Below are 26,964 nucleotides of genomic sequence, written 5' to 3'. Positions count from 1 at the left end.
AAAATTGAAACTAAATATAAAAACCCTGTCACATTTTTTCTGGTTGAAAAACAATCTTGATTGCCAATCGAGTTGAATGAGTAGTAACAGAGGAGTTTTTTTAAATTATTAACTTTAAACAATTAACAACTCACTTCTTTGGCACTACTTGAAAGGCTATTGGGTTCGAAGAACAGTTTACTTTTGAATACATTTCCCTTTGCACTGAAAATGCTTTATCTTGTACTAGCAGAACTTAAAAAAATGTACTCAAAAATGAAATGATTAATAAAATAATTGAAATTTTATGCAATATTCTCTTATTTTAATGGCAGAGAATAAGGAAGATTAAAATACAAGGTTTTAATGCATACAAATTAACTGGGATCTATACCAATGCTTGCATACCTATACTGGCATGCCAGTATGGTTTTTTCATTCATATAGAATTGAACGACCAATCATAAGAAGTAGTAAATAATGATCGAGACTAGGACAGTGTAAAAGATTGCGTTAGAAGGACATTGGTCACATGCTCTCAGTTCGATGTCTAGTTTTAGACAATGGATCTTCTTTGTACAATCCCCAAAACTGTTGTTGACATAAAAATCGAATACCTCGAATACCCCTGACAATGTCAATGGCCATAGAATTGTGACAGAACTTAATTTTTATCAAGGTTGGCACGACTGTTGTGATATTCATCAGAGAGAACAACGCTGGAAAAAATTGCTCCTAAAAATATATCATAAAAAAGGATATGGTTGCATACTTTAGAAATAACATCAGAATGATTTCTAAATTTAATTTTGAAAAACAATCTTATCTTGCGAAGAAGTAGAATAATAAAATGTCACCAAATGAAAAAATAAATAAAAAAATCCAATCAACGAAATGAACTAATAAATAAAATAAGCCCAAACAATTTTTTATAAAACATGGTTTTAGAAGACATAAGATATAAGATATTGATTCTGAAAGCTTTATGGGTGTCTGGACAAAGGTGAGAGGTTTGCTTGTTTAAGTTGCTAAATATAATAAAAATTAATTTTGTACTATTTAACATTGGACACTGAAAGTGTAATAAAACCCCTATTTTCAAATGATATGTAACATGGATATCAACAGTTTTTTTTCAAAATGCAACATGTTTTGCAAAGGACAGATGGTATATTAAATAAAGATTTTATTCACGTTACTGTTTTGAATGATTTTTTTAATGTAGGGTATTCACCTCGGTTTACTTTATCATTACAGCTTCATAAAAGATTCCCCCTGACGCCTACGGTTCGAGGAGGATATATCTACCAATGACCTCATAAGGATGTGAAGCGTGTAACTGATGAGCCTATCCAACAAGCTAATTTTGATTTATCCACCAAAACCCAATCTATTGAATCTGTGATATTAGCAATCAGAACAAGTTTCAACTTTAAAAGTTCAAATAAATAATGAAGATTTTATTGTAGTTCGTAAATTTTCTTAAAACTGGATATAAAAAATCTGTCTCAGTTTCATCACAAAATTAATTTTAACTAGCTTCTTTTGAATTTCGTTTGTATTTGATTATATGATAAAGTTAATCATTTATTTAGTCTACAAAAAATATGAAGCTTGATACAATCGGGATCTTTACTTACATTACATAATTTTGTCTTGTCCATTTAAATTTAAAGATGCAACAACCTTCCCTGAAAAATAGATTAGTGGTCCAATGCCCTACTAGATGATATGTCTACCTCAACACAGCAATATAGGCACTTCCGGTTGATGGCCTATGTAAATTACAATGTATGCATTTGTCTAAATGAATGTACTTGATAATTTCAAAATAAATGTTGAATATTATCTCAGGATTACTAATGTTTTGAAATGCTTCTTTGAGTACTTCTTCGCCTTTAAATTTGAAAAATAACACTCTTTTAATCGGTAATTTGTGTGAAATACTTCATTTTTGTATTATCAAATATGTACAAAACAATAAAACTAAAATTAAAAAATTGTTATAAAAGTTTGGATATATGAAAGATATTTTGATTCTTTACATTAATTTTTTTTTTATTGGGTTTTTCATTTCACAACATATGTACATATGTAACATAATAATGATTGTAACATTTTCATAAACATATTACATAGTCTTTATACTATTTCTACTTAATAGTACAGTTTTGTATATTTCATATGAAGTGAAGCTGATTTTGAGAGAGAGAGAGAGAGAGAGAGAGAGAGAGAGATTATGCAGGTGGATTACAATACAAGTATAGACTATGCTATACTGAAAACAAATGAAATGATATGAGGGTTCACATCGATCAAAAAAACAAAAAACAGAAAAATTAAACTTATCTCTATAACTACAATTTTCACAGATATTCTGCCAGTGGCTTTCGTATTCCTTATAATTACATCTTTTCAACAGCAAATATTTTTCAGTTAAGATTCTTTCTGTTATGACCTTTTTCAAGGCATGTATATTTGGTGTCGGATTACTTTTACTATTTACATGAAAAAATATATTGCTTCACAATAAGAGCTATCAGGTTAAAAAATTTATAACTTTCTTTATTTTTGTATTTTCCAAAAAGAACTGATTGAATATCAGATGTAATCGAGATTTCAAACTGTGTAAAAATCCACTCTTCAACATCACACCACAATTCTTTTACTATATTACATTCATAAAATAAATGACCAATACTTTCTTCATCTTTTTTACAAAAGGTGCAAACAGCAGATTCTGCTTTTTTATATTAAAAAGATAGTTATTTGTAGGGACAATCCTTTGAAGTATTTGATATTGCAGCCAATGTAGTTTTGATTCCTGTGTACACTTAAAAGGGAGTTCAAAAATTCTACTCCAAGAAGTTTGTGAATAGTTATAACCCTTTTCTCTCCATTTTGATATCGATGTACATATTTCTCTTTTTTTGTCTAATAGTATGTTGTACATGGGTTTACAACCTTTACAAGTATTAATAAACAATAGAATATGATTAGGGACAATTGGTCCATATTGTAATGTGTTCTGTAGGTTTGGTAAGTGTATATCTTGTGTATGTAGTCTGGTTGTAACTGCAGTTCTTAAACTTGCATACTCTATGAAATTTGTCTTTGGATTAATGTGTTTCAATTCATCAAAGTTTCTAAATGTTCCATCTATATTAAGCAGATCACTAACAAAAATAAATCCTTTATTAACATAACTTTTGATAAATATTGATTTATTGTCTATGGTGATTTTGGGATTGTGCCTTATATTATCATTTATAATTTGGGGTCTACTAAGTGGCGTTTGTTTATTTTAACCAGCTGAGGAGCACTTCTTTCCAAAAAGAATTTTCTAATTTTTTACATAGAAGGTACGAATAATCAGGACCATTTCTCCATATTTCAGAGATACTAATTTTCAAAATTGATTCTAAAAGCTTTACCCATTTTGTATCAGTTTTAATTAGTCTTCTCATCCAAGTAGCTTTGAGTGCTGTGATAAAATTCCATAATCAACCATTTTGAGACCCCCATGATTATAATCTTGTATGATTGTACATTTCTTTACTTTATGAACTTTACAGCCCCATAGGAAATGAAAAATATCATGTTCAAAAGTTTTTAGGTATTCAGTTTTTGGGTTGGGTAATGCTAGTATCAAATGATTTAGCTTTGGTATTATTAGTGTCTTGATTATCGTAATTCGACCAATTGGTGTTAATTTTCTTAACTTCCACTGATTTATCAATCTTCTAATTTCAGACAATTTTGGTAAATAATTTAATTCTTCCATTTCATCTAATTTAACTGAAAACTTGATACCTAGAAGCTCAAAATTTAAAATGTTCCAACTAAGTTTCCATCGTGAATGATGGAATACATCCTTTGAAATTTTTTTGCTACCAATCCAAACCATTTTTGTTTTTGTAAAATTTATTTTTAAGCCTGTTACTTGTGTGCGAAAAAGTCTAAAACCCTAAGAATGCCATCATATGATTGTGGTGTACCATCCATTAATTTTTAAACAATCAAATAATTTTTCAGATATAATTATCATTTTCAATTTTTCAAATATTAAAATTGGAACAATAACTGTGAACATATGCAGATCAGTACATGCAACACATTTTACTCATCATAAATGCCAATCAATACAAAAACTAGTTACAACACAAAATTGTAGGCGACGCTTTTTAACATTTTAGCAACATGTGATTCAGATTCAGAAGCACTTTATATATTAGTTATGTATGCATAATGATAACGTTTGCATGCATTATGATCCCTGACATAAATACTAGAAATCAAGCAACATTGCATCTTGTCGTATTTTGTCTCGCTATAGAAGAAAACTCCTGTATTCAAATCAAAAGATTTCTATTTAAATGTATTGTTTGTTTATGTACATCCAGACTAAGCAACATAATTAGACTTATTAAGAATATTTATATATAATTCTGATAATTTAAGAAAAAGATATCAAAACGAGGTATGTCATAATCTAAATTCAACATTATTCCGTTGGTAATTCTTTATAAACCCCAAAAACGGGAGAGTAATGACGAGTACAACATGGTAATAAGTAGATGATTATATCAACCGATCATGCAACTCTCACTATAAAAACCATCCTCTGTCTTATTTTGGTGACAATAGTAAGAAAGATTAAACTACCTTATCTCTACCAAAGTCTACAGAACAGAAAATAGATACGGATTATAATTGAATCTGCAAAAAGTGAAATAAGACTACTATAACAATTATTAATGTAAACGAAATCTTACAATCATGATAACTGGTCATCAACCAGCACTGCATGTATCAGTTCTTGAGTCAGATTTAGTAAACAGTCAGAAATTAGACCAATAACCTAATTTATCAGAATACCTACTTTCAGCAAACAGAAATCATTTACTAAACGTACTACTATTACCCGACAAAACAATTATACAACAAAACTAAACAAACTCAACGATGATAATCTTTCTCCTTCTTTATATTATGTTGAAGTGTTTCAATCACCTACATAACATGTACTATCTAATAAGCAGGACATAAACCCCAATAAGACGTTTGACCACTGACACATGTTGCAAATATATAACGGTATCATCATTTATCGGATGTTTTAGAATATATCTTCTTCGCATATACACGGTAAAATAATAACAAACAGAAAAAAGTCATTTAGTTATCATTTGAAAAATGTTTTATAATGCATAGAATATTCGTAATAGTAAAATTAACATCCAATGACAATGGTCATATCATACGCATATCATATTGCATAGCAATAAAATATTATACAATTTTAAACTTTTATTAATATGGTCAATACCTGTATTTTAAATATTATAGGTAGAACAATGATGTAAATCAAAAAACTGTACGTATCCATAATAATGGAATTGAAATTCTTTGATAGAGTACCTTTCAGGAAAAAGTGTTTGTTATTGAAGCGGAGAATTTGCTTATTCGCTGCCTTAATCCTTACAACATGTTGCACAAAAGTTCATTGACATTGTAAGCATAGGATATCGCTGTCACATTATGAAGGTTCTGGTTTATTACCCTGCCACTAGTCCTTAACATGTTGCATTAACATAGAAAATTTAAATATCAATTCTAAAATGAATGCTACGTTGGGGATTTATTGCAACTAGAAGTACTATTTTTAGGTGAGCATAGACCATAGATGAAGAAAAAATAACTTAAGTTTTGAATATCTTTGTTTTAAGGTTCTAGTGTAAATGAATGTCGCAAGATAAGTTTATATTACTGTTATGTTATACTGACATTTACATGATGCAATATATAAGTAGAAAACAGTAAGAAAAACAAAAAAACCCATTTTAAACTAGTAATTTTAAAAAACTTTAAAAAATAATAAAGAATGAAACTCTACAAAATTATTTTTTATTCTAAATTAGTATCATCTTAAATGAAAAATATAAAATTTATTATAAGAATGATAAGTTTACAGAAATTTTAAACTGTCATACCCCGAAGAACGAGCTAAACTTGTTTCAATGAAGGAAATATTTTTTTGACAGTTTAAGTAATTTTTAATCAATGGATGCATATTAGAAGTTTGTCAATGAACAAAATTAGTTACTCAACTCAGTTCGGTTAACAAATGAAACTGACCAATACGATATTAATATGTTAATTATTGTAATTGACAGTGTCAGGGGTTGTTTAGGATTAATGGGAACCACTTTAATGCAGGCAATGTCCTAATACAATTAATATATCAAGCTAAAATTCTGTTCATGTAGCAAATTATATATACATCGATATATTGCAAATAATTTCGCATAATAGATAATTGTTAAGAATGATTAATAGTTTTCTTTTGCTGAGGAGATATGCTGGCATTATGAAGCAAACAATTTTGAACGTAAAATTTCACCTTTATTTTGTAAAATAACTCTAATACGTTTGTAGTATGTGAATTCACTAAAAGGAAATAAACCTGAATAAAATAAAGTTTGTAAAAGTTATCGGCATTAGAACGAATGTGTTATTTGCTTATGTTATAAGCTTTCAGAGCCTTTGAACCATTAAACGGACAAGAAAACAAAATAAGTTTCGGCGCACACAGACTTCTGGATCCGTGTAGCAATTCCGAAGTCAGATTATCTTTAAAAGATACTCTTTTTTGTAAATCATTTCATAAGATTAAACATGCTGACCTCTTTGGCCTTACGTGAAACTTGCAAAACTGTTATAACTGTGTATTTCTAAGAACTTACCAGTAACAAATGTGGCCTATTATTCATTTTACCCACCAGCTGAAGATATAAATATATATGAAAGAGAGAATTAAAGACACTTCAGGTAAAAAGATAGATAAATAAACAGATGAATAGACGGTTGCAACATATAGAAAAAAAACCTTTAAATATTTCAATTTATCAAAAAAAATTGAAAATTAAAACTACTACAGGAAAATTCTCTATTGTTCTTACTTTGTTCAAGAAATGTAATACCAATTGTTTTTGCAGTTGTGTAAACTGTCTTGATGATAATTTGAATATCTTTTAATCATAGGTTGCAGCACAAGTTTTAATTTGTATATCAGGATCAGAGACTATTGATCTCTATGTTCAATATAATATAATATATCCAGCTTATACCGGAACATGCTTTCAAATCAATCGGTCATCAACCTGCAATGCATGTACCTTTTCTTAAAGTCGGATTTACCGTCCAGTAGGTCATTAGACCACTGACCTAGTTACCCAGTAGCCAATCACATCGGGGCTCCGCGTAAGCCTAATAGACTGGATGTATATATAAACCAACATCCAGTATGTATCGATAGGTTACTACTCTGTGTAGGACAATCCATGATCTGATACCAAGCTGATCAATATGGATATAGGTACTGTTAAACCTATGCATATCAGTGCAGACGCAAACAAAACCGATGAAGAACTTGTTGAAGAAATTGTGATGAAACTCAGAAAAATCGGGGATGAATTTAATGAAAACGCATCTTTAAAAAAGGAACTGGCATATTTGATGAAAGATTGCATAAAAGCTGTTTTGCAAAAACGCATTAAGGAAACACTCGGTGAAATGGCCAGTTTCATGGATGTTATAGATTGGATTGAATGAAAATATTGTTGGATGATTGAATGCTAGAACGAAAACAAGAAAAGAATAGGTGCAAAGACCACAGCAATCTGATCACAGAATCTAATAATCCATGCAACCTCCCAAATACATGTAGAAAGAACTTGTTATGCTCTCAACAATGTGAAAGCGTTTGAAGAGAGTGCCAAAAGTATTTATGAAATGGATACATTGACTAAACTGCTGGACGACAGCGAAGATTAATATTCATGTAACAAAATAAGAAGAGGACGAGTGCAATCACAAAGCAAGTTTTATACCTGAGTTTTCAAATAGAGAGAAGAACCGGTGAGACTCTTATAAACGAAAGAATACTGAATGGAGTGCCATAAGTACTGTACAATTCTACTTTACAAACAGTTTTGTAGATATAAACTATAATAGTTTACAATATATCCGGTGAGATAAAAAGAAGTTTGTTCTGAATTTTATGATGCCATTGCTTTATTCGGTGCATTGTATTTCAATTATGTTTTCAAAATAAATATCATAAAACTGATAATTTTTCTTGCTGTTGTGAATAATTGATACTCTTGCATTTTATATAACTTTAGATAATTTAAATTAAATATAACAAAGCGCTTCTGGTTTAAAAACAACCTTGGGTGTCAAATATGCTGAATAGGTAGGAGCCAAGGGATTTTTTATTCTTACCATTGAACGATTCATAATGATACCCACATGTTTGGAACTACTTGTAAGGCAACTGGGATCTCAAAAAACTTTTAAAGAACTAAACACCTTTTAGCAAGATACACTAGGATGTTTCCTTTAAAGATTAGAAATGCCAACACACATTAAATCAAACAAAATGAAAATATTTATGATTAATAAGATTATTGAAACTGTGCAAAATTGTTGATACTGAACTTTGCAACAGAAAAATTTAAAACGTGTAATTTTCTGAATGCATGCAAAGAAGGTCTTGCCATTTAAAATATAAAATTGAATTAGTAACCATTAGAGGTGGTTATTAACTAGCTTAAATCAGTTAAAATTATCTTTTTTCGGGAATTATAGTTGTTACTCCATAGTTTGTACTATACATTGAAATAAAGTATTAAGGTCAGACGACACGTTCCTCAATTTTAGATAACTTTTTCCATGTATTTGTTAATGGTTTACTATTACTTTGACAAGCTTTCTTGCAAAAAATTAGGGTACCTTACCAGGCATTTCTGCAAAATACTAGAGTATGCAATATCCTATATCATCTTCCTGAAAATACACTTGAATTGCTGATATAAAAATAAATACATTTACAGCACAGCGAAATTCACAATATTAAAACAATACTGTGGAATCATTAGATTTCGTGGTGGCTCAATTTTCGTGGAATTCGTGGGTACCTCTCATCCACGAATTAACATCCTCCACGAATTAATAACTTATGGTAATAAAGTCATATTTCCTTTGTAGGTTTAACAGAATACACGAAATTACGTCCCCACGAACTTGTAAAATTTAAGAAATCCACGAAAATTGGCCCCCACGAAATTTAATGATTCCACAGTATCTCCACCGGGGCGGGGCTTTGAACTCACGGCTCTAGAACCTATACGCTTTTGGCAGTGAGCGGCCACGGTTCTAACCACCCGACCATCTAGACATAGAACCCAATCCAAGTAAATTTTGATCATTTTTAAAGTAATTATAAAATTAATATTTTTTATTGGAACTCTTTATTACGAGGAGATACAAAAAAGATTTTTGAGGAACGTGTCGTCTGACCTTAAATTTGATATTCAGAGGCACATCTGGAGCTCATTTATTTTAAAAATAATCTAGTATTTTTTAACAGGAAACACTGATTGTGTAATAAAATCGTCATTTTAAAATGATACGGACATCATGAATATCACAATCTTCTTTCAAATTGCAACATTTTGCAAAGGACGAGGGAAAGACTGGACGACTATATTTATACTTTGCTGATGCAGATATATTTTTGTCTTAGTTTGGCATTCACTTCCAGTTATTTTATCAGTATAGCTTTATACAAGATTTATTTCCTTTGACGCCCATGGTTCGAGAAAGGTATGTCTTCCACTAAACTGATCAGGATGTGAAGAATGTAACCATGATGGGTTTGCTTCACATGTCCTTTCACCATTCTACTGAACCTGTGAAATAAGCAACCAGAACAAGTTTCTTCTTTACACTTTTGAGTAAAGCCTGAATAATGCAGGATTACATTGTTTGCAAATTCTCTCACTATTGGATTTTTATTTAATGTTTCTGACGTGTATCAATTTTATCACAAAATTGATTTTGGCCCGCCACGTCTGAATATTTTTGCATTTGAGTATACGATAAAGTAAACTTATCATTTTTTTTCTGCAAAGAATGTAATGTTTTGAAAAATTGGATGTTTCCTTATATCTATTAATTGCATTCGACTTACGAAATTCAGCCACTTTAATGCCTACTCTGAAAAAAAATTTGTCTACCTAAACACAACAATATATGCCCATCAAGTTGATGGCCTATCAATATTACAATATAGACATTTGTCTAAATGAGCAATGTTTGTTTATTGCCGTACTTACATACCAAAATTAAACATTATAATATTTTGTACATGATCTGCCTTTTTGACAACTAATTAGAGAAAGTATTTAAAAACTCAATGCAATGAGAGCATGTGAATTTATATGCAGCATTAATATCATACGAATATTGACTGGGGTTGAGGGCAGCATTGGTTATATTAGCCCCCGAGGGACAAAATATTGCCCGACGCGAAAGTGTGATATTCACAAGAAAATTGAATCCTTGCAAAACATTATTTTCATAAAATTACTTTTTATTTTATATTTATAATATTCTAAATAGAAAATATGAAGTTCAATGTAAAAAAAAAAGGAATAAGTTTTCAAACATCTTAAATTAGTCTAAACTGTTGAGCAATTAAAACTTGGTACAATGAAATAGAGTAATTTATTTGACAGTTTTAATCACTTTTGAATCCTAAAGATGTTTATGAGCAGTTTACTAATGAACAAATCCAGTCATTCAGCGAAGTTCTCATAACGAATGAAACTGGCCAAAAGGAAATGGAATATGTTGATTAATTGACAGTGTCAGGGGTTGCTTAGGATAAATGGAAACCACTTAATTGCAGGCAATGTCCTGACACAATGGATATTGCCAATTTATATTTCCATTTGAGATTTTGTTCTTGCTGCACCTTTAAATGACCCACACTCATGCAAACTATCTTTCACCTACTTCATTTTCATTATGCATAACAGTAAAAAACCTTTATAAATTATTAAAAAACTAGGGGCAAACAATTGTACAGGAAATTTTACAACAAGAACTTTGTAAGAAGGCAATTTGATTATTTCAGAATGTATTTATAATTTTCAACATTATCTTTTTCTTAAATATTGAAAAAAATCCTCAATTTATATACGATTCACCAAGTCTATATAAAACTGGGGGGGGGGGGGGGGAATTCTATTTGATTGAAGAAGGACTTATATTTTTCCATAAACACATATCCATCGTCCATTTACTCTAACCACAAGAGAACCCGTTGTTCTTTTTGGTATATAGAAAAAGCTTTATTGCATATTCAAAAAGCGGAATAAATCCTCTATAATAATGACATAATGTATATATGAACATATAATTATATCATATAATGATAAAATATTTAATAAAACTAACAATTTTCACATAATTTTAAAATAACAACTTAGATGACAAGTTATGAACTTTTAGATTGTTAACGTATATATCTTGTCCATATTTTATAAAAAAAAAAATATTCATTGAACTAAATGATAAATTCAAAAGATTTTATGAAATAAAATTTATCATTTAATCACAATATACTTGAATTATCATACAATGAAATAATAAAACACAGAACTCTATCAATCTAATTAGCATCAGAACTACCACGGTATTTGCTTCAGATAAAGAATGTAAGTGTTACGATCCTATGAACCATTGACCCAACGAGAGCACAAAATCAGATTCAGCAAACACAGACTTCTCCATCTGTAGTCCGTCTAGCAAATCCATTAACAAATTAACTATTAGAGATTATCTGTGTTTTGTTAATAATTTCAAATGATAAAAAAATGATGTTATTTTAATTCTCCATGAAGCTTGCATAAAACGTTTGGCAGAGAGAGAGAGAGAGAGAGAGAGAGAGAGAGAGAGAGAGAGAGAGAGAGAGAGAGAGAGAGAGAGAGAGAGATGGGAGAGAGAGAGAGAAAGAGAGTTGAAATGTTCAGATTAAAAAACTCCGAGTACTCAAAACTTAAGATCAATAGAGGAATTCCTTTTCATTCATATCTTATTTAAGTAATGAAATATCTATTGCATTTGAGTCATATTCGTTGAAATGTTATGAAAAAAAGCATGCCTACTGTCTATGAATATCAATTAATTCTTAAAATCCAACAGCTAATGACTTGAAAAATAAATCATGAACGGATAAAAATTGCTTTTATATTAAGTAAGAAGCATTTATATACAGTAAAACACGCTTATAACGAAGTCCCAGGGACGGCCTATTTAACTTCGTTATAAGCGTTATTCGTTATATCCGTCAAGTTTACAACATGAAATAGAGACTTGGGGAATGAAATTCACTTCGCTGTAAGCGTCAATTCATTATAAGCGTGTTCGCTATAACCGTGTTTTACTGTATATAAATAAAGTGAAAAAAGTGGTGACGATGGGAGTTTATTTAGGACTATTAGCGCAGTTCTGAGAGGTTGCTTATTTTCTTCTTTTTCGCAGTTTCACTATATATCATTTAGAAATTCACAAACACTTATATTTATAGTTGCCATTTAAAGTTTAAAGGTTGTTAAAGAATAAGGTACACTTTTTCAAATTAAAAGCTAAGTACAAAGTTTTGTACTTAAGAGTTTGACACTCGGAATACAAAATGGTTTTATACATTATACATGTTGCAACGAAATTAAAAAACCCCAGATATCATTCTGTGTATTGTTACATTTGTTCGACTTATTCAAATAAAGTGTAAGTATATTTTACCTTATTCTCAATTTAATAAATATTCTATTGTATCTTTATCAGCAAAAGGATACATAAATACACGCATAAGCAAAAGCAGGCCATTGGCACAATACTCGTGATAAGGTAAATAAACCTATCGAACAATATCGCACCTAATGGATGCACATAATCTTTACTGATCTTAACAAACTTTGACGTTTTATGATATTATACTTCATTTTAATTCAGTTGTTTTATATGAACTTATATGGTATTGTCTAACAAAAGTAACCGTTCTGGGAAACATTCAACTATTTGGAATGTAAGAAAAATGTCGTATATTAATGGCTCAACAATTTTTATCTAACAACTAGTTTATGTACGGTTAAAATTATATAAAATTGTTGATGCTATTCATCAAACACAATAAAAAGGATGCTAAATCTGATGTACAAATTCAAAGTTAAGATGCAAAAATCTAATTGGACTACAATAATAATTTGTATAAAAACAGCCACCATGATTTCGAATACACCATAAAGTGTATAAAATGAAATTTCGTAAAGGTCAATACTTAGTCTAAATCGACCACACTTCAAACAAACGGTATTCATATTAATATATTGAGAAATACCAATGTATACCAGGACATGCTTTTAGCCCCTTCGGTCATCAACCTGCATTGCATGTTCCACTTCTTAAGGTCGGATTTACCGTCCAGTAGGGCATTAGACCACTGACCTAGTTACCAAGTAACCAATCAAATTGAAGCTTCGCGTAAGCCTACTGGACTGGATGTATATATAAACCAGCATCCAGTATGTATCAATAGATTTTTAATCTGTGTAGGACAACATATGATCTGATACAAAGCTGATCAAAATGGATCTATGCATTGCTGAACCAATGCATATCAGCGCGGACGCAAACAAACCCGATGAAGAACTTGTTGGAGAAATCGTGATGAAACTCAGAAAAATCGGGGATGAATATAATAAAAACGAATCCTTAAAAAAGGAACTACAACATGTGATGACAGATTGCATAAAGGCTGCTCTGCAAAAACACATCAAGAAAACACTTGGTGAAATGACCGGTTTCATGAATTTTATAGGCTGGATAGAATGAAAATAATATTGGCTGATTGAATACTTATGACCATCCTTATACAAAAACAAGGAGGTATAAATGCAATTACAAAAACGCCCCATGCAACCTTTCAAATAGATAGAAAAACTGGTCATCCCCAACGATGTTAAAATGTGAGAAAATTGCCATAAGTATGATATGGATTCGATAGATTGACTATGAAGATGAGGGGTGCATTAAGATTTTCCACCTGACTTTGCAAATAGAGAGAAAACGAATGAGATTATCAATGAAAAACAAACTGAAAAGAGTGCCATAACTGTTACATTCTTTAACTTTACAAATAATTTTGTAGATGTGAACTGTAATAGTTTGCAATATATTTTATGAGATTTGGAAGAGATTGTTTTGAATAGTTCGATATTATTGCTTTAATCGGTGCATTGTATATCAGAAGTTTGTTATAATATATTATAATAAACCTTTTAATATTGTTAACTTTTTTTGATACTTTTAATTTAACATTATTGTTTACGGTTGAATCTAAATAAAACAAACCTTTGCCTAGTCTTTTTCTGGTTTGAAGCAATTTTGATTGCCAATCGAATTAGAATGAGTAGAACAACAGGAATTTCTGTTCTTTAGCATTTAACACTTATTTATTTGGAACTACGTGGAAGAAGTTAAGATTCTGATAAAAAAAACTTTAAAAGGTTTAAACGCTTCCAGCAAGATACATTTGAATACATTTCCCTATAAAAATGAAAATATTTCAGTATGTGCTAGCATACGTTTGATTAAAAAAAAATATTCAAAACATTTATGATTAATAAGGTAATTGAAACGTTGTGCTATAATCTTCTCTTCTATTTGGACGACAGAAACAGGGAAATTAAAAGAATGTAAGGTTTTAAATAGATACAAATCAACTGAAATCTATACCAAATACCAACAGAGGTTTTTTTCCTTTCATATAAAGTTGGTTGCCAATCATAAGAAGTTGTCAATAACTGCAGTACCACATGTTTAACAAATGAAAAATCATAGTTTGTACTAAAAAGGGAAATAGAGTATTACATTTGATTTGTAAGAATGTAAAAACACTTATGGGGTTCGATTTTAAACCAACATGCTTTTTACAACATGTTGCCAAAGTTCGCCAACCTTCTTGGGTAGAGCCAACACGTGTCACTTAACGACGTGGAAAGATCATTAGGTACATATTCAATGCCGACGGAATGGTCAAGCTGTGATCAACGTTAAATCTTGCGATAGAAGGACATTTGTCACGTGCTCTCTGTTCGTTTCTAATGTTACACAAAGGACCTTTTTTGAACGACACCACATTTAGTTGTCAACATAAATACAAATACCCCTTACAATGACAACTGTCATAGGTTTTTGAAACATCTGATTTTATTTACGGTTGTCATGACCAAAGCGATTTCACCAGGAAAACAACTGTAAAAAATGTCATCTTGCTCCCAACAAAAGACGTCAAAAAATGCATCGTGTTTTGCAATGGATGGATGGTAAACTAAAAGAAGCATAAATTCACGTTACTGTTTGAGATGATTTTTTTTTCTACATGGGACGTTCAACTTGGATTATATTATCGGTATAGCTTCATAGAAGATTTCCTTTGACGCCCACGGTTCGAGGACGATATGTCTACTAACGAACGGATAAGGATGTGAAGCGTGTAACCCTGATCATTTTTGCTTGGCAGCCAGCCAATTTTCAGCTCAAAACGTTTAAATAAGCCATAATTTATACAATATTATTATAGTTTGCAAATTCTTTCAAAACTTTTTTTTCAATTAGTTTTCGATCTCTTTTAGTTTCATCACAATGTCCTCAAGAATTTTATCTTAATTTTTTTTTTTCGAAAATAAACTTCTCTCGCTCCTTCTCGATTCTTTTGTATTTGATGTTTAAGCAACCTGTTATTTGTTCTGGATAGAACGTGAAGCTTAGAAACAAACTAGATAATACTTATATTACATAACTTTACCTTGTCCTTTGGACTAGCGAGACACAGCAACTTGATTGGCTTCTCTGAAAAATAGGTCATTGGCGATATGTTAGATTCAAGACAACCATACATGTATGTTCTTCAGGTGGATGGCCTCTGAATATTTCAATGTACGAATTTTTGCAAATGAATAATTTTTACGATCAAATCAATATAGTTATTAATATTTTATCAGAAATATTCTGTTTTGAATCACTGTTTATCCTCATGTTCTTTTTATAGTGCTTTAATTAAAAAACTCCAAAACAGCAATAAATAGCGTATTTGTGTCAAATATATCGTTTTATTAAAAACATAAATATTGAATAATTAACACGCTTATGAGAAGGTATATATGAAGGATAATTGAATTTTTTTTACAATAAAGATTTAATGATTATGTTCTGTTTTGAATAAAGAATTTCTAATTTGTTTTTAAATAAAATATGAAAAATATATGTGCAAATAAATGCATACAACACATTTCGCTATCTCAATGTAAATACCGTCTCAACAAAACAAAACTGTAGGTAAAGGTTACATGCATTCCTATTTTAGAAAAATCGAGATTCGAAAGCACACTTCAAATATAATATATTCATGCATGATGATAAATTTTACACGCATAATAATCGCTGATATAATAGGCACATGAAACCAGGATCACATGAAGACAGAACCGGTTATAAATCAAAACATTCTTTTTTTATGTTTTTTTTAAATCAATATATGTATGTCTCAAATTTGATATCCACCTCCTATTTCAACCCCTTTTATTTTTTTAATTTCTGCAGTGCTTCTCCATTTCATCATTGAATTGTCAAATTTACTTAAAAATAATAATTATTTTAGCAAATAATTCAGCCAATCATCTATCCCCTACCTTTTCTGCTCGGCCCAATCTTGTATCAACACTCCTCTGATGTCAACATCCGGTGCATTGGTACTCTCATTCCTTTAAAATCAATGGTCTATATTTTCAGAATAACATATTAAAATAGAATTTTTGCAAATTATATTTGGATGTATATGTCAATAAAAAAATTTACTTGTGATTTTTCAACATACCTACCTTTAAAAATATATATATAGATTATGTTATGATATGAAATGAAAAGATATATTTCCAGATTAGAAAAAGGTGTGTAGATCTATATTCGCTTATATTTTGCATTGCTTTTTATTATTAACACAATTGAGTAATGTGAATACACTGCCTTAATCCTTTCAACATGTTGCAGAGAGTTCATTGACCTTATAAGCATATGGTGTTAGGATATCCTTGTTACATTCAGAAGGCTCTGATCTTTTACACTGCCACTGGTCTGCAGCATATTGCAGTGGTTTAAAGCAGTTTCATATCAATTAAAAATGAATGACACGTTAGGGGTTATTGTTAAAACAAACTTTTGATTTCTAAGTGAACATTTACCCTTGGATGGGGCAATAGCAAAGGATTTGCAATTCTGCATTCCATTCTGCATTTCGTGTGTAAATGCATATTAACAATACAGCTTTGTTTAAGATTAGATTAAACCATTTAATATCTAAAAAACCCAAAAACATTGACAAAATATTGAAGTGAAGGTTAAAAAAAATAATTTTGAATTTTTTTTGAATATTTCTACATGAATTTTAGATAAATTTGAATTAAAATTTAGGAAACATCAGAAGAATACACGAATCTCAAGCATTGATACCACAAAGAGCGATCAAAACTTGATACAATAAAAGCAAATTATTTTGAATCCAAAGAGTGTATATGTGCAGCTTAAAAAAGGATATAAAAAATGGAAATAAAAATGATATTAACGTTGTAAGACAAATACATAATGTATATAACAACATTTATGTATCAAAATATTTAATGAAAGTTCAGAAACACATAATTCTGCAAAAAAAAAATTAATATCAACTCAGATGATGCATTTAATTTTTTATGGTATCTTAGTGTATGGATTATGCATATATTTTAGGAATATGTGTCCTGGAAATGACAAATATTAAAAAATCTTTAAATCTAAAACATACTACTTTATTACAGATTACTGCTTTAACACTATATAGAATATAAAATTGTACTTTAAAGCATAAAAATCTAACTCTCTAAAGTTAATTAGCATTAGAACTTCTACGGTGGTACTGAAGATATCCAAGCATAAGAAGCCTTTGAACCATTATCCCGATTAGAATACAAAATTAGTTTCTGTGCAAGCAGACTTCTACATCTTGTAGCAATGCCTTTATTAAATTAACTATGAGAGATATTCTGTGTTTTGTTAATAATTTGAGATTGACCTCTATGGATTTACTTGAGCTTGAAGCTTGCATGGAAATCTAATACTGCAATTTTGTTTGCAAGATTCTTATCAATTATTTTAAGCCATCAGCTCTAGATAAGACAATAAGATTGAGAGAAAAAGGAGAGGTAAATAGATGAATATGTCGGTTAAATAGTAGGACTCACAAGCATTACATTTTGAAATTTACAGGGTTGAATGTTTTATCAATAATATTTCATTTTCAACTTATAATATTTTGATTACATTTGCTTCATGTTTAGATTCTGTATGATGATAAAGTGCACATATACTATCTCAGAATAGCAATTCATTTTTAATATGTTTATCAGAATATTGATCTTCGTGGTAAATCTAGTAGTAGATAAAAGAGAAAAGGTCATCAACAGCAACATGATTTAATTGCTTTTAATATTAAGCAAGCAACATTTATATGTATCTGTGGTGGATCGCATTCCGTTTCTATCCGATCCGTTTATATCAGTTTATTTTGTCGAAATTGTCACGAACTGTTTTCCGTATTAACTTTTGGCGCTATATTTTAGCTTCGCACATTTTCCTATGTTCCAAGGCATTCTGTCTTTCTACTCTTGCCAAAACTTACAGTCATTACCAGTGTAAGTAAACATATATGTATTTTGTACATTATTTCTTTCATAATTCGGTATTACCATGGTTTCTATAAACCTTTCGGTATATAACGGTGTAATGTTTACATTTTTCGGTTCACTTGACCTACATTGTCAACCTATACCTGTATCGTAGTGTTTACATAGTTTTTACATTTGTACTTTATTCTAAGTTTGTGTTTTGTTTTGTTTGCAGCTTTTACGATATTAAATCGTTATCTATCTGTCTACGTTGTCTGAATCAATCGGGAGACAGAATAGTAAAAGACTGGTAATGACTACAACAGTATGGCGGACGAGAAGGGAAACCTTGACCATGTTGAATCGCCCGAAGCACAGAACCCAGAGGAATCTACCGCAGAGAGAGAAAAACGCATAAGAACTCTTACCGAAAAAGGAAAAGAGCTGTATGAGACTCATTGTGTGCGGTTTGTTAATGAATTAGAGAAATGCAAGGATCAGTTATCAAACGAACTCATGACAATCGCAATTGTGAAATCCAACCCAAAAGAAATCAGGGAAGCAATACAAAGATTAGAGATTGGATGTGCAAAATACGAACTCACTCATAAAAACTATGTGGCATTGCTAGAAGGCTATTCAACAGAACAGAGCCTTAGACAGAAAAACATCCAAGTAAGTGAATACCAAGAGGTAAACATGAAGACACAGAGTGCACTAGAGGCAGCAAAAAAGCACTTGACACTCATTGATAAAGATAAAGAATCTCAAAAAACATCATCATCCAAACGAAGTGCCATAAAACTCAAACTGGCTGAAGAAACAGCAAGACTAAAGCTTATTGAAGCCCAGTTGGCAGAAGAGGAAAAGAAGGCGAGTATAGAGAGAAGACGTGCAGAGCTAAGTACCATGTTTGAACTTAACAGAACGAAACAGGAAGTAGCTGAAGAGGAATCCGATGATGACCTGAACTCACAAGAAGATGATCGTCTTAAAGATATTCCCAAACTGTCAGGCGTTGAGAAGACAAGGAACTTTATAGAAAATGCAAATTTTAAATCCCTGCAGACAGAAACAAGTTTCATGAAAAATGAAAAAATGCCTCCACAAGTGTTTAGTCAGCAAACGCCTGACGTGCACGTCGACCAACTCAGGCAGCGACAACACACTCTAAGCCATTTTCCGAGTTACCCAGTATCTGCGCCCGCACCATCAGCTGCACATTATCCAAATCAACTGAGTGAATTTCATAATTTTCTGTTAAAGAAAGACATTACCATGAATAGATTTATGAAATTTGATGACAATCCAACAAATTATTCAGTGTGGAAGGCTTCATTCAAGAATATTGTAGAGAGCCTCATTTTGACACCACAGGAGGAGACAGATCTCCTGGTGAAGTGGTTAGGGCCTGACTCCTCAAGACAAGCTCTAAGTTTAAGAGCAGCAAACATCCACAATCCAATTGTTGGGTTGCAACGCATCTGGGCTAGACTTGACGAAAGATATGGCGCACCAGAGTTGATAGAAAGTTCGATCAGAAAAAAATTAGCTTCCTTTCAGCGCATCCAACTTCCTCGAGACGCTCGACACATGTATGATCTGGTCGACATCCTGTCAGAAATACAGTGTCTGAAAGAAGACTCAAACTATGCAGCCTTGCTTTCCTTCTATGACACCTCTTCAGGCGTGAACCCTATCATAACAAAGCTGCCTCAGTTTCTTCAGAACAAGTGGATGGATCGTGCGGCAAGATACAAGAAATCCAGAAATGTAACATTCCCACCTTTCACAGTGTTCATAGACTTCGTCAGTGAGATGGCATCAACCTTAAATGACCCTTGTTTCATGTTTGATTACAGAAAGGTCAATGAAGAACCGAAACCAGTGCAGAAACAAAGACAATGTTATGTAACGACAAAAAAAACTGGTGTGAAACAGGACGAGAGATCTGAATACAAACAGAAAATCTTGTGCCCAATACACCCCAAGTCGCGAACTCATGAGTTGAAGGACTGCAAAGAATTTTTCAAGAGATCCTTTGATGAAAAGAAAGGACTGTTAAAAGAACATAGAGCCTGCTTCAGATGCTGCAGTTTAGAACATTTAAGGACTGACTGTAAAACATCTCTGAAATGTTCGGAGTGCAATAGTACTTCACACATGACCGCCATGCACATGTCAAAGACACCCTTGGGAACAGAACCAGTGACACAGACAAAGACAGAGAGAGTTGATGGCGGGGAGCATCTTGATGTCATCCCAATCAGCTCCAAATGTACAGCTATCTGCGGAAAATCCTTCAAGGGACGCTCTTGTGCCAAGACTTTAGCTGTCAACATCTACAAAACTGGGAATCCTGAGAGGTCAACTAAAGTTTATGCCATGCTTGATGAGCACTGCAACAGGTCGCTTATCAGTCCTGAAGTGCTAGACACACTAGGAATCCATACAGCGGAAACACAGTACACATTAACATCCTGTTCAGGAAGCTACCAAACAGCCGGCAGAATAGCTCATAATCTTACCATCCAGTCACTAGACAAGGACTACAACTTAGAACTTCCTACGGTGATTGAGTGCCCTGAAATTCCAAATGATGTGACTGAAATCCCGACGCCAGACGTTGCGCAGCATTTTCCCCACCTACAGGGCATTGCAAACATGATACCCCCATATGACCCAGATGTGCCTATAGGTCTTCTCATTGGCAGAGACGTGACAGAAGCTCATCACGTGCTGGATCAGATAATAGGACCCAAAGATACACCCTTTGCTCAAAGGCTTCATCATGGTTGGGTCATCATTGGAGAAGCCTGCTTAGAGAGAACTAGGACTCCCTTTATGGTAAACAGCAAGAAAACCTCTGTCAGAAGAGATGGACGTCCTTCTTTGTTTGAACCATGCAGCAAAGGCATTTCCGTAAAACGGCTGGATACTAACAAACCCCCAGACAAGGATCAGAGAGTAGCCAGTTCTTACTCAGGCGACAATCTCTTTCGTAAAGAAGATAATGATAATGAAGTCGGACTATCGGTAGAGGATAGACACTTCTTAGAAATAATGGATAAAGAAATGGTGAGAGGAGGAGATGGAAATTGGACGGCACCATTGCCATTTCGACCACACGCTCCCTTACCAAACAACAAAGAGTTAGCAGAACGCCGCGCTTACATCTTAGATAAGAGTCTCCAGAAGAATATTACAAAGAGAAAACACTTTGTCGAGTTCATGAGCAAAGTGCTCGAATCAGCAGCTGAAGTGGCTCCCGAACTAACTAAGGACAAAGAAGCATGGTACTTGCCCCTCTTTGGAGTATACCACCCAAAGAAACCAGAGAAGATCAGAGGAGTGTTTGACTCATCAGCTGAGTTCAACGGAATGTCCCTGAACAAGATTCTCACCACTGGACCTAACCTTACAAACAACTTACAGGGAATACTGATTCGATTCAGGAAGGAGAAATGTGCAATAGTAGCAGACATAGAACAGATGTTCTATTCCTTTCTAGTCAGGGAGGATCACAGAGATCATTTGAGGTTCCTTTGGTATAAGGACAATGACGCAGATGCCCCCCTAATTGAGTACAGGATGAAGGCTCATGCGTTCGGGAATTCACCCTCACCTGCCGTAGCTACATACGGTCTTAGAAAATGTGTTCAACAGACAGATGTCTATGGTGATGATGTAGCAGAATTCGTGACCCACAATTTCTACGTGGATGACGGTCTCACCTCCTTAACTTCTGCGGAAGAGGCTATCGATCTCCTTAAAAGGACACAAACTGCTCTGAAAACTGAAGGTAATCTACATCTCCACAAAATCGCCTCAAATGACCCTGTAGTCATGAGTGCCTTTCCCCGGGAAGATTTGTGTAAGGAGATGGTGTCACTCAACACGGAAAAGGATACGCTTCCGGTTCACCAGAGCCTTGGTGTGTCTTGGGATTTGCATCTCGATGCCTTCACCTTCCAGATACAACTTGAAGAGAAGCCTGACACACGGCGAGGCTGTTTGTCCACTCTTAACAGCATTTATGATCCTATGGGGTTCGTCGCTCCAATACTGCTTCCAGGAAAAATTCTCCTCCGAGAGATCACGAAATCATCAGACTGGGATGAAACTTTGGAACCTGGAACAGCCGAAAGTTGGCGTATGTGGAAAAACTCTTTATCTTCGCTGGAAAATGTAATGGTCCCACGAATGTACTTTAAAGAGTCTTTGAGCCACTTGGACTGGGTACAACTACATGTATTTTCAGACGCCTCGGAGTTAGCTGTGTCAGCCGTTGCGTATCTCAGGTCTTGCTACAAAGGAGAAATCAGTGTGTCCTTTATTATGGGAAAGGCAAAACTGGCTCCCTCCAAAGGCCACACAATACCTCGCCTGGAGCTTTGCGCAGCTTTGTTGGCTACAGAAGTTGGAGAATTCATCAGGAAGAATTTACAGACCACATTAGAAGAGATTCGATACCATACAGACAGCAAGGTTGTGTTGGGCTACCTTAACAACAAAACCAGACGCTTCTTCAACTATGTCAGCAACCGCGTAGAGCGCATATTATCAGTGACAGAGCCAAAGCAATGGTTTTATGTGTCGACAGTTGACAACCCAGCAGATCATGGTACAAGGGGCCTGAGATCTGTTGGAGACCTCCAAGAAAAATGGCTTAAGGGACCGTCTTTCTTGATACACCCTGAACTCAGCGCTACACAGGAGTATTCACTCGTGTCACCTGAATTGGATAAGGAGATCAGAATTGAAGTGAAGAAAACGACTTGTGCGTTGGATGAGGATTTCGCGGACAGATGCAACAGATTCAGTCGTTGGCACAAGTTAGTTAGTGTAATAACTCTCATAAAGGGACGTGCTAGACGTCGTTTCAAAAGGAAAGGAGGAAACGAACCAGTGAGGCTGAGGGAGGAGTCTGAAGAGGTCCTAATCAAGATCATTCAGAAGCAAGCATATGGAGACGAAATAGCTTCATTGAGTACAAAGTCACCTGTCTCCAGAGCAAGTCCTCTGTGTCGTTTATCTCCTGTCTTGGACGAAAAAGGGATCCTGCGAGTTGGTGGGAGACTTTCTCAGAGCAGCCTACCAGTAGAACAGCGGAACCCAATCATTCTACCCGGAAAGTCTCATCTAACCGTTCTACTTGTACGTCATATTCATGAACTTGTGCACCACCAAGGCAGACTCATTACCGAGGGCGCTCTTCGCAACCATGGGTACTGGGTGACGGGCTCTAAGAGAGTTGTATCTTCTCTTCTACACAAATGTATAGTGTGTCGAAAGCTCAGAGGAAACTTTGAATACCAGAAGATGGCAGACTTGCCCACGGATCGCATTGAGCCAGGGCCTCCATTCACATCTGTGGGAGTAGATACGTTTGGCCCATGGATGGTTATATCAAGGAAAACTAGAGGGGGTATGGCACACAACAAGAGGTGGGCTTTGCTTTTTACCTGCCTCACAACCAGAGCAGTTCATATAGAAGTAGTAGAAGATATGACTAGTTCTTCTGTAATTAACGCAATCCGTCGCCTCGTGGCCATCAGAGGAGAGGTCAGAGAGTTTCGCTCTGACCGAGGTACCAACTTCGTTGGAGCCGCTGACGAGATGAAGACAAATGTAGTAAACATTGAAGATGAGCCATTTAAAGACCACCTAGACCGCCATGGGATAACTTGGATCTTCAACGCACCCCACTCCTCCCACATGGGTGGAGTGTGGGAACGCATGATAGGCATCGCAAGGAGGATCTTGGACTCAATGTTTCTTAGACAGCAACGTGAGATCACCCACGAAGTCCTCGTTACACTGATGGCAGAGGTCAGCGCCATCATTAACTCGAGACCCATTACTGCTATTTCATATGACTCAAACGCTCCCATGATTCTCAGTCCTTCGTTACTTCTCACTCAGAGGACCACAGGATGCCCCACTTTATGTGAAGGTTTGGATATCAAGGACATCTACAAGGCACAGTGGCGCCATGTCCAAGTTTTAGCAAACACCTTCTGGAAACAGTGGAAGGAACAGTTTCTCCAGAGCCTGCAATCTCGTCGCAAGTGGACTGAGGAAAGACCAAACATCAAAATAGGAGATGTGATTTTGCTGAAGGACTCGAGCTTACCCAGATTTCAGTGGCCGGTTGGAACCGTAGAGAGTGTGTATCCGTCTCATAATGATAACCATGTGCGTAAAGTGCAAGTTCGAATTGTAAGAGATGGTAAACCAGTAATCCTCACCCGTCCTATTACTGAACTGGTGCTGTTAATAAACTGAACTACTACCAAAGAGACTTTAATTTTTCACACTTCAAAGTACATTGATCTATCTGTATTTGTATACAGTGCTATTTTTTATTGTCAGGTAGTTGTATGAGATTTTTAGACATGCAAATGAAACCAGTTGGGTAACTTCTAGTCATTGTCAGTATTACAGGTACTATGTTAAGGGTTGTCGGAAAAAGGATTTGTTAGGGTATTTGATGCATTCATTTTTTAGTGTGAAAGGTACACAGTAAGGTTTGTGAAATTTGTTTTCTAGTTATAATTGTACATCATTTTTCAAACAAATAGTATGTTAGCGATATCTTGCAGATATCGGACGGGGAGTGTGGTGGATCGCATTCCGTTTCTATCCGATCCGTTTATATCAGTTTATTTTGTCGAAATTGTCACGAACTGTTTTCCGTATTAACTTTTGGCGCTATATTTTAGCTTCGCACATTTTCCTATGTTCCAAGGCATTCTGTCTTTCTACTCTTGCCAAAACTTACAGTCATTACCAGTGTAAGTAAACATATATGTATTTTGTACATTATTTCTTTCATAATTCGGTATTACCATGGTTTCTATAAACCTTTCGGTATATAACGGTGTAATGTTTACATTTTTCGGTTCACTTGACCTACATTGTCAACCTATACCTGTATCGTAGTGTTTACATAGTTTTTACATTTGTACTTTATTCTAAGTTTGTGTTTTGTTTTGTTTGCAGCTTTTACGATATTAAATCGTTATCTATCTGTCTACGTTGTCTGAATCAATCGGGAGACAGAATAGTATCAGAATACTCAAAATGGTGAGAGGTTTAGCAAGGGTTTATTCTTGTAGTTGTGGGTTGTTGGTTCTTTCCAGATTCTATTTTTCAGAATTTAGAAAGGATGGTTTGAGCCTAAAATGGCCCCCTTAAATGAACATTGTCAGTTTACTGTAATTCTTTTTTTTATTTGTACAAATATACATTTGAAGTTTTTTCATAATTTTCATTTTGATTTTAGTGCATACAATTTAAAAACATGACATCATAAAATTAACATTTTCCCGCCATTTTCGCATTTTCAGCATAAAACGGCTTGTTTTGAAGCAGTTTTTCTTTAAGGAAACATCGACCGACTGCTTGAACAAACAAAATATTTTCACCAAAGATGTATCTCTCTAGTACTTATAAGTGACAAAAAGTTAGTTCTTGTTCAAAGAGTCACTCTATATTTCCCATTCGAAAAAAGTTAAGAAAAAGTCAATTTTGGACTGATTTGATTGAATTATAAAAATAGCGTCACTTCTGACGTCATATACCGCCAGTGAGTGCATATAAGTCAACTACATAGGTGAAAAACATATTTTATGTCAATTCTTTTATAAAATAATACAACAAAATAATGTACCTGAATCACTTTAAAAATAACGAATTATGGGGGCCAAATTTGACTAATATCATATATAGTTCTTTATAAAATGATTGACACTAGAAATATGAAAAAGTGTTTGTCATTAAGTGCAACAGAACGTATAAGAATATATGATTATATTTATATGATATTTATCATTGAAATATTTTCGATAAATTCAGATGAAGTTTACTTTAAAAATTATATCATTATTTGCACTTAAATGAAGTTAACTAATAAAATTATATCAAATTCTGCATTTTATATGTTATGCTATAATATCTTCATCAGCCACAAGACACATAGAAATAGGCATGTAAGCAGGCCACTGACCCAATACAGTGTATTAAGGTGAATAAATCTATCGAACATTACCGTACCTCATGGATACATGTAACCTATGCTGATCTTAACGAACATTGGCGGTTTAGGAGATCTCACTTCGTTTTGATAAAATTCTTCAATGTGAACTAATATTATATATTCTAAATTAAATTGTTGTTCTTTGAAACGTACGTACAGCAATTGGGAAAGATAGAGGGATGTGATTTATTTAATGGTTCACAAATACTTTTATAACAATCTATGAATGCACGGTTAAGGATATCTCACTTCATTTCAATACAATTCTTTAATGTGAAGTAATAACTGTTATATTTTCTAAAGCAAAATCGTTGTTCTATGAAACGTACATCAATT

The 26,964-nt window shown here is 33.3% G+C and overlaps 2 protein-coding genes and 1 long non-coding RNA gene across 7 annotated transcripts in view; 2 read left to right on the top strand and 1 right to left on the bottom strand.

Moving 5' to 3' along the window:
- Positions 1-26,964, bottom strand: part of LOC128186905 (uncharacterized) — an 82,346-nt gene that overhangs the window by 36,824 nt on the left and 18,558 nt on the right. For all 5 annotated transcript variants that reach the window (XR_008244002.1, XR_008244000.1, XR_008243997.1 and 2 more), the window contains exons 2-3: positions 16,581-16,652; positions 15,698-15,741 (exon numbers count right to left, since the gene is read on the bottom strand). The gene's annotated coding sequence lies outside the window, so the exon portion shown is untranslated. The remainder of the gene's footprint in view (positions 1-15,697; positions 15,742-16,580; positions 16,653-26,964) is intronic.
- Positions 18,447-18,852, top strand: LOC128186907 (uncharacterized). Its single transcript, XR_008244003.1, has 2 exons — positions 18,447-18,614; positions 18,823-18,852. It is a non-coding gene; the product is annotated as an uncharacterized LOC128186907 (long non-coding RNA).
- On the top strand, positions 22,780-25,622 carry LOC128186904 (uncharacterized). The gene is made up of 2 exons (XM_052856867.1): positions 22,780-25,384; positions 25,593-25,622. Exon 1 carries the CDS (start codon positions 22,791-22,793, stop codon positions 24,873-24,875), a length of 2,085 nt encoding a protein of 694 aa, XP_052712827.1. The 5' UTR covers positions 22,780-22,790; the 3' UTR covers positions 24,876-25,384; positions 25,593-25,622.

This window comes from Crassostrea angulata, chromosome 6 (genome assembly GCF_025612915.1).
Source record: "Crassostrea angulata isolate pt1a10 chromosome 6, ASM2561291v2, whole genome shotgun sequence".
NCBI classification, from domain to species: domain Eukaryota; kingdom Metazoa; phylum Mollusca; class Bivalvia; order Ostreida; family Ostreidae; genus Magallana; species Magallana angulata.
This window is presented reverse-complemented; position numbering and strand designations above follow the sequence as displayed.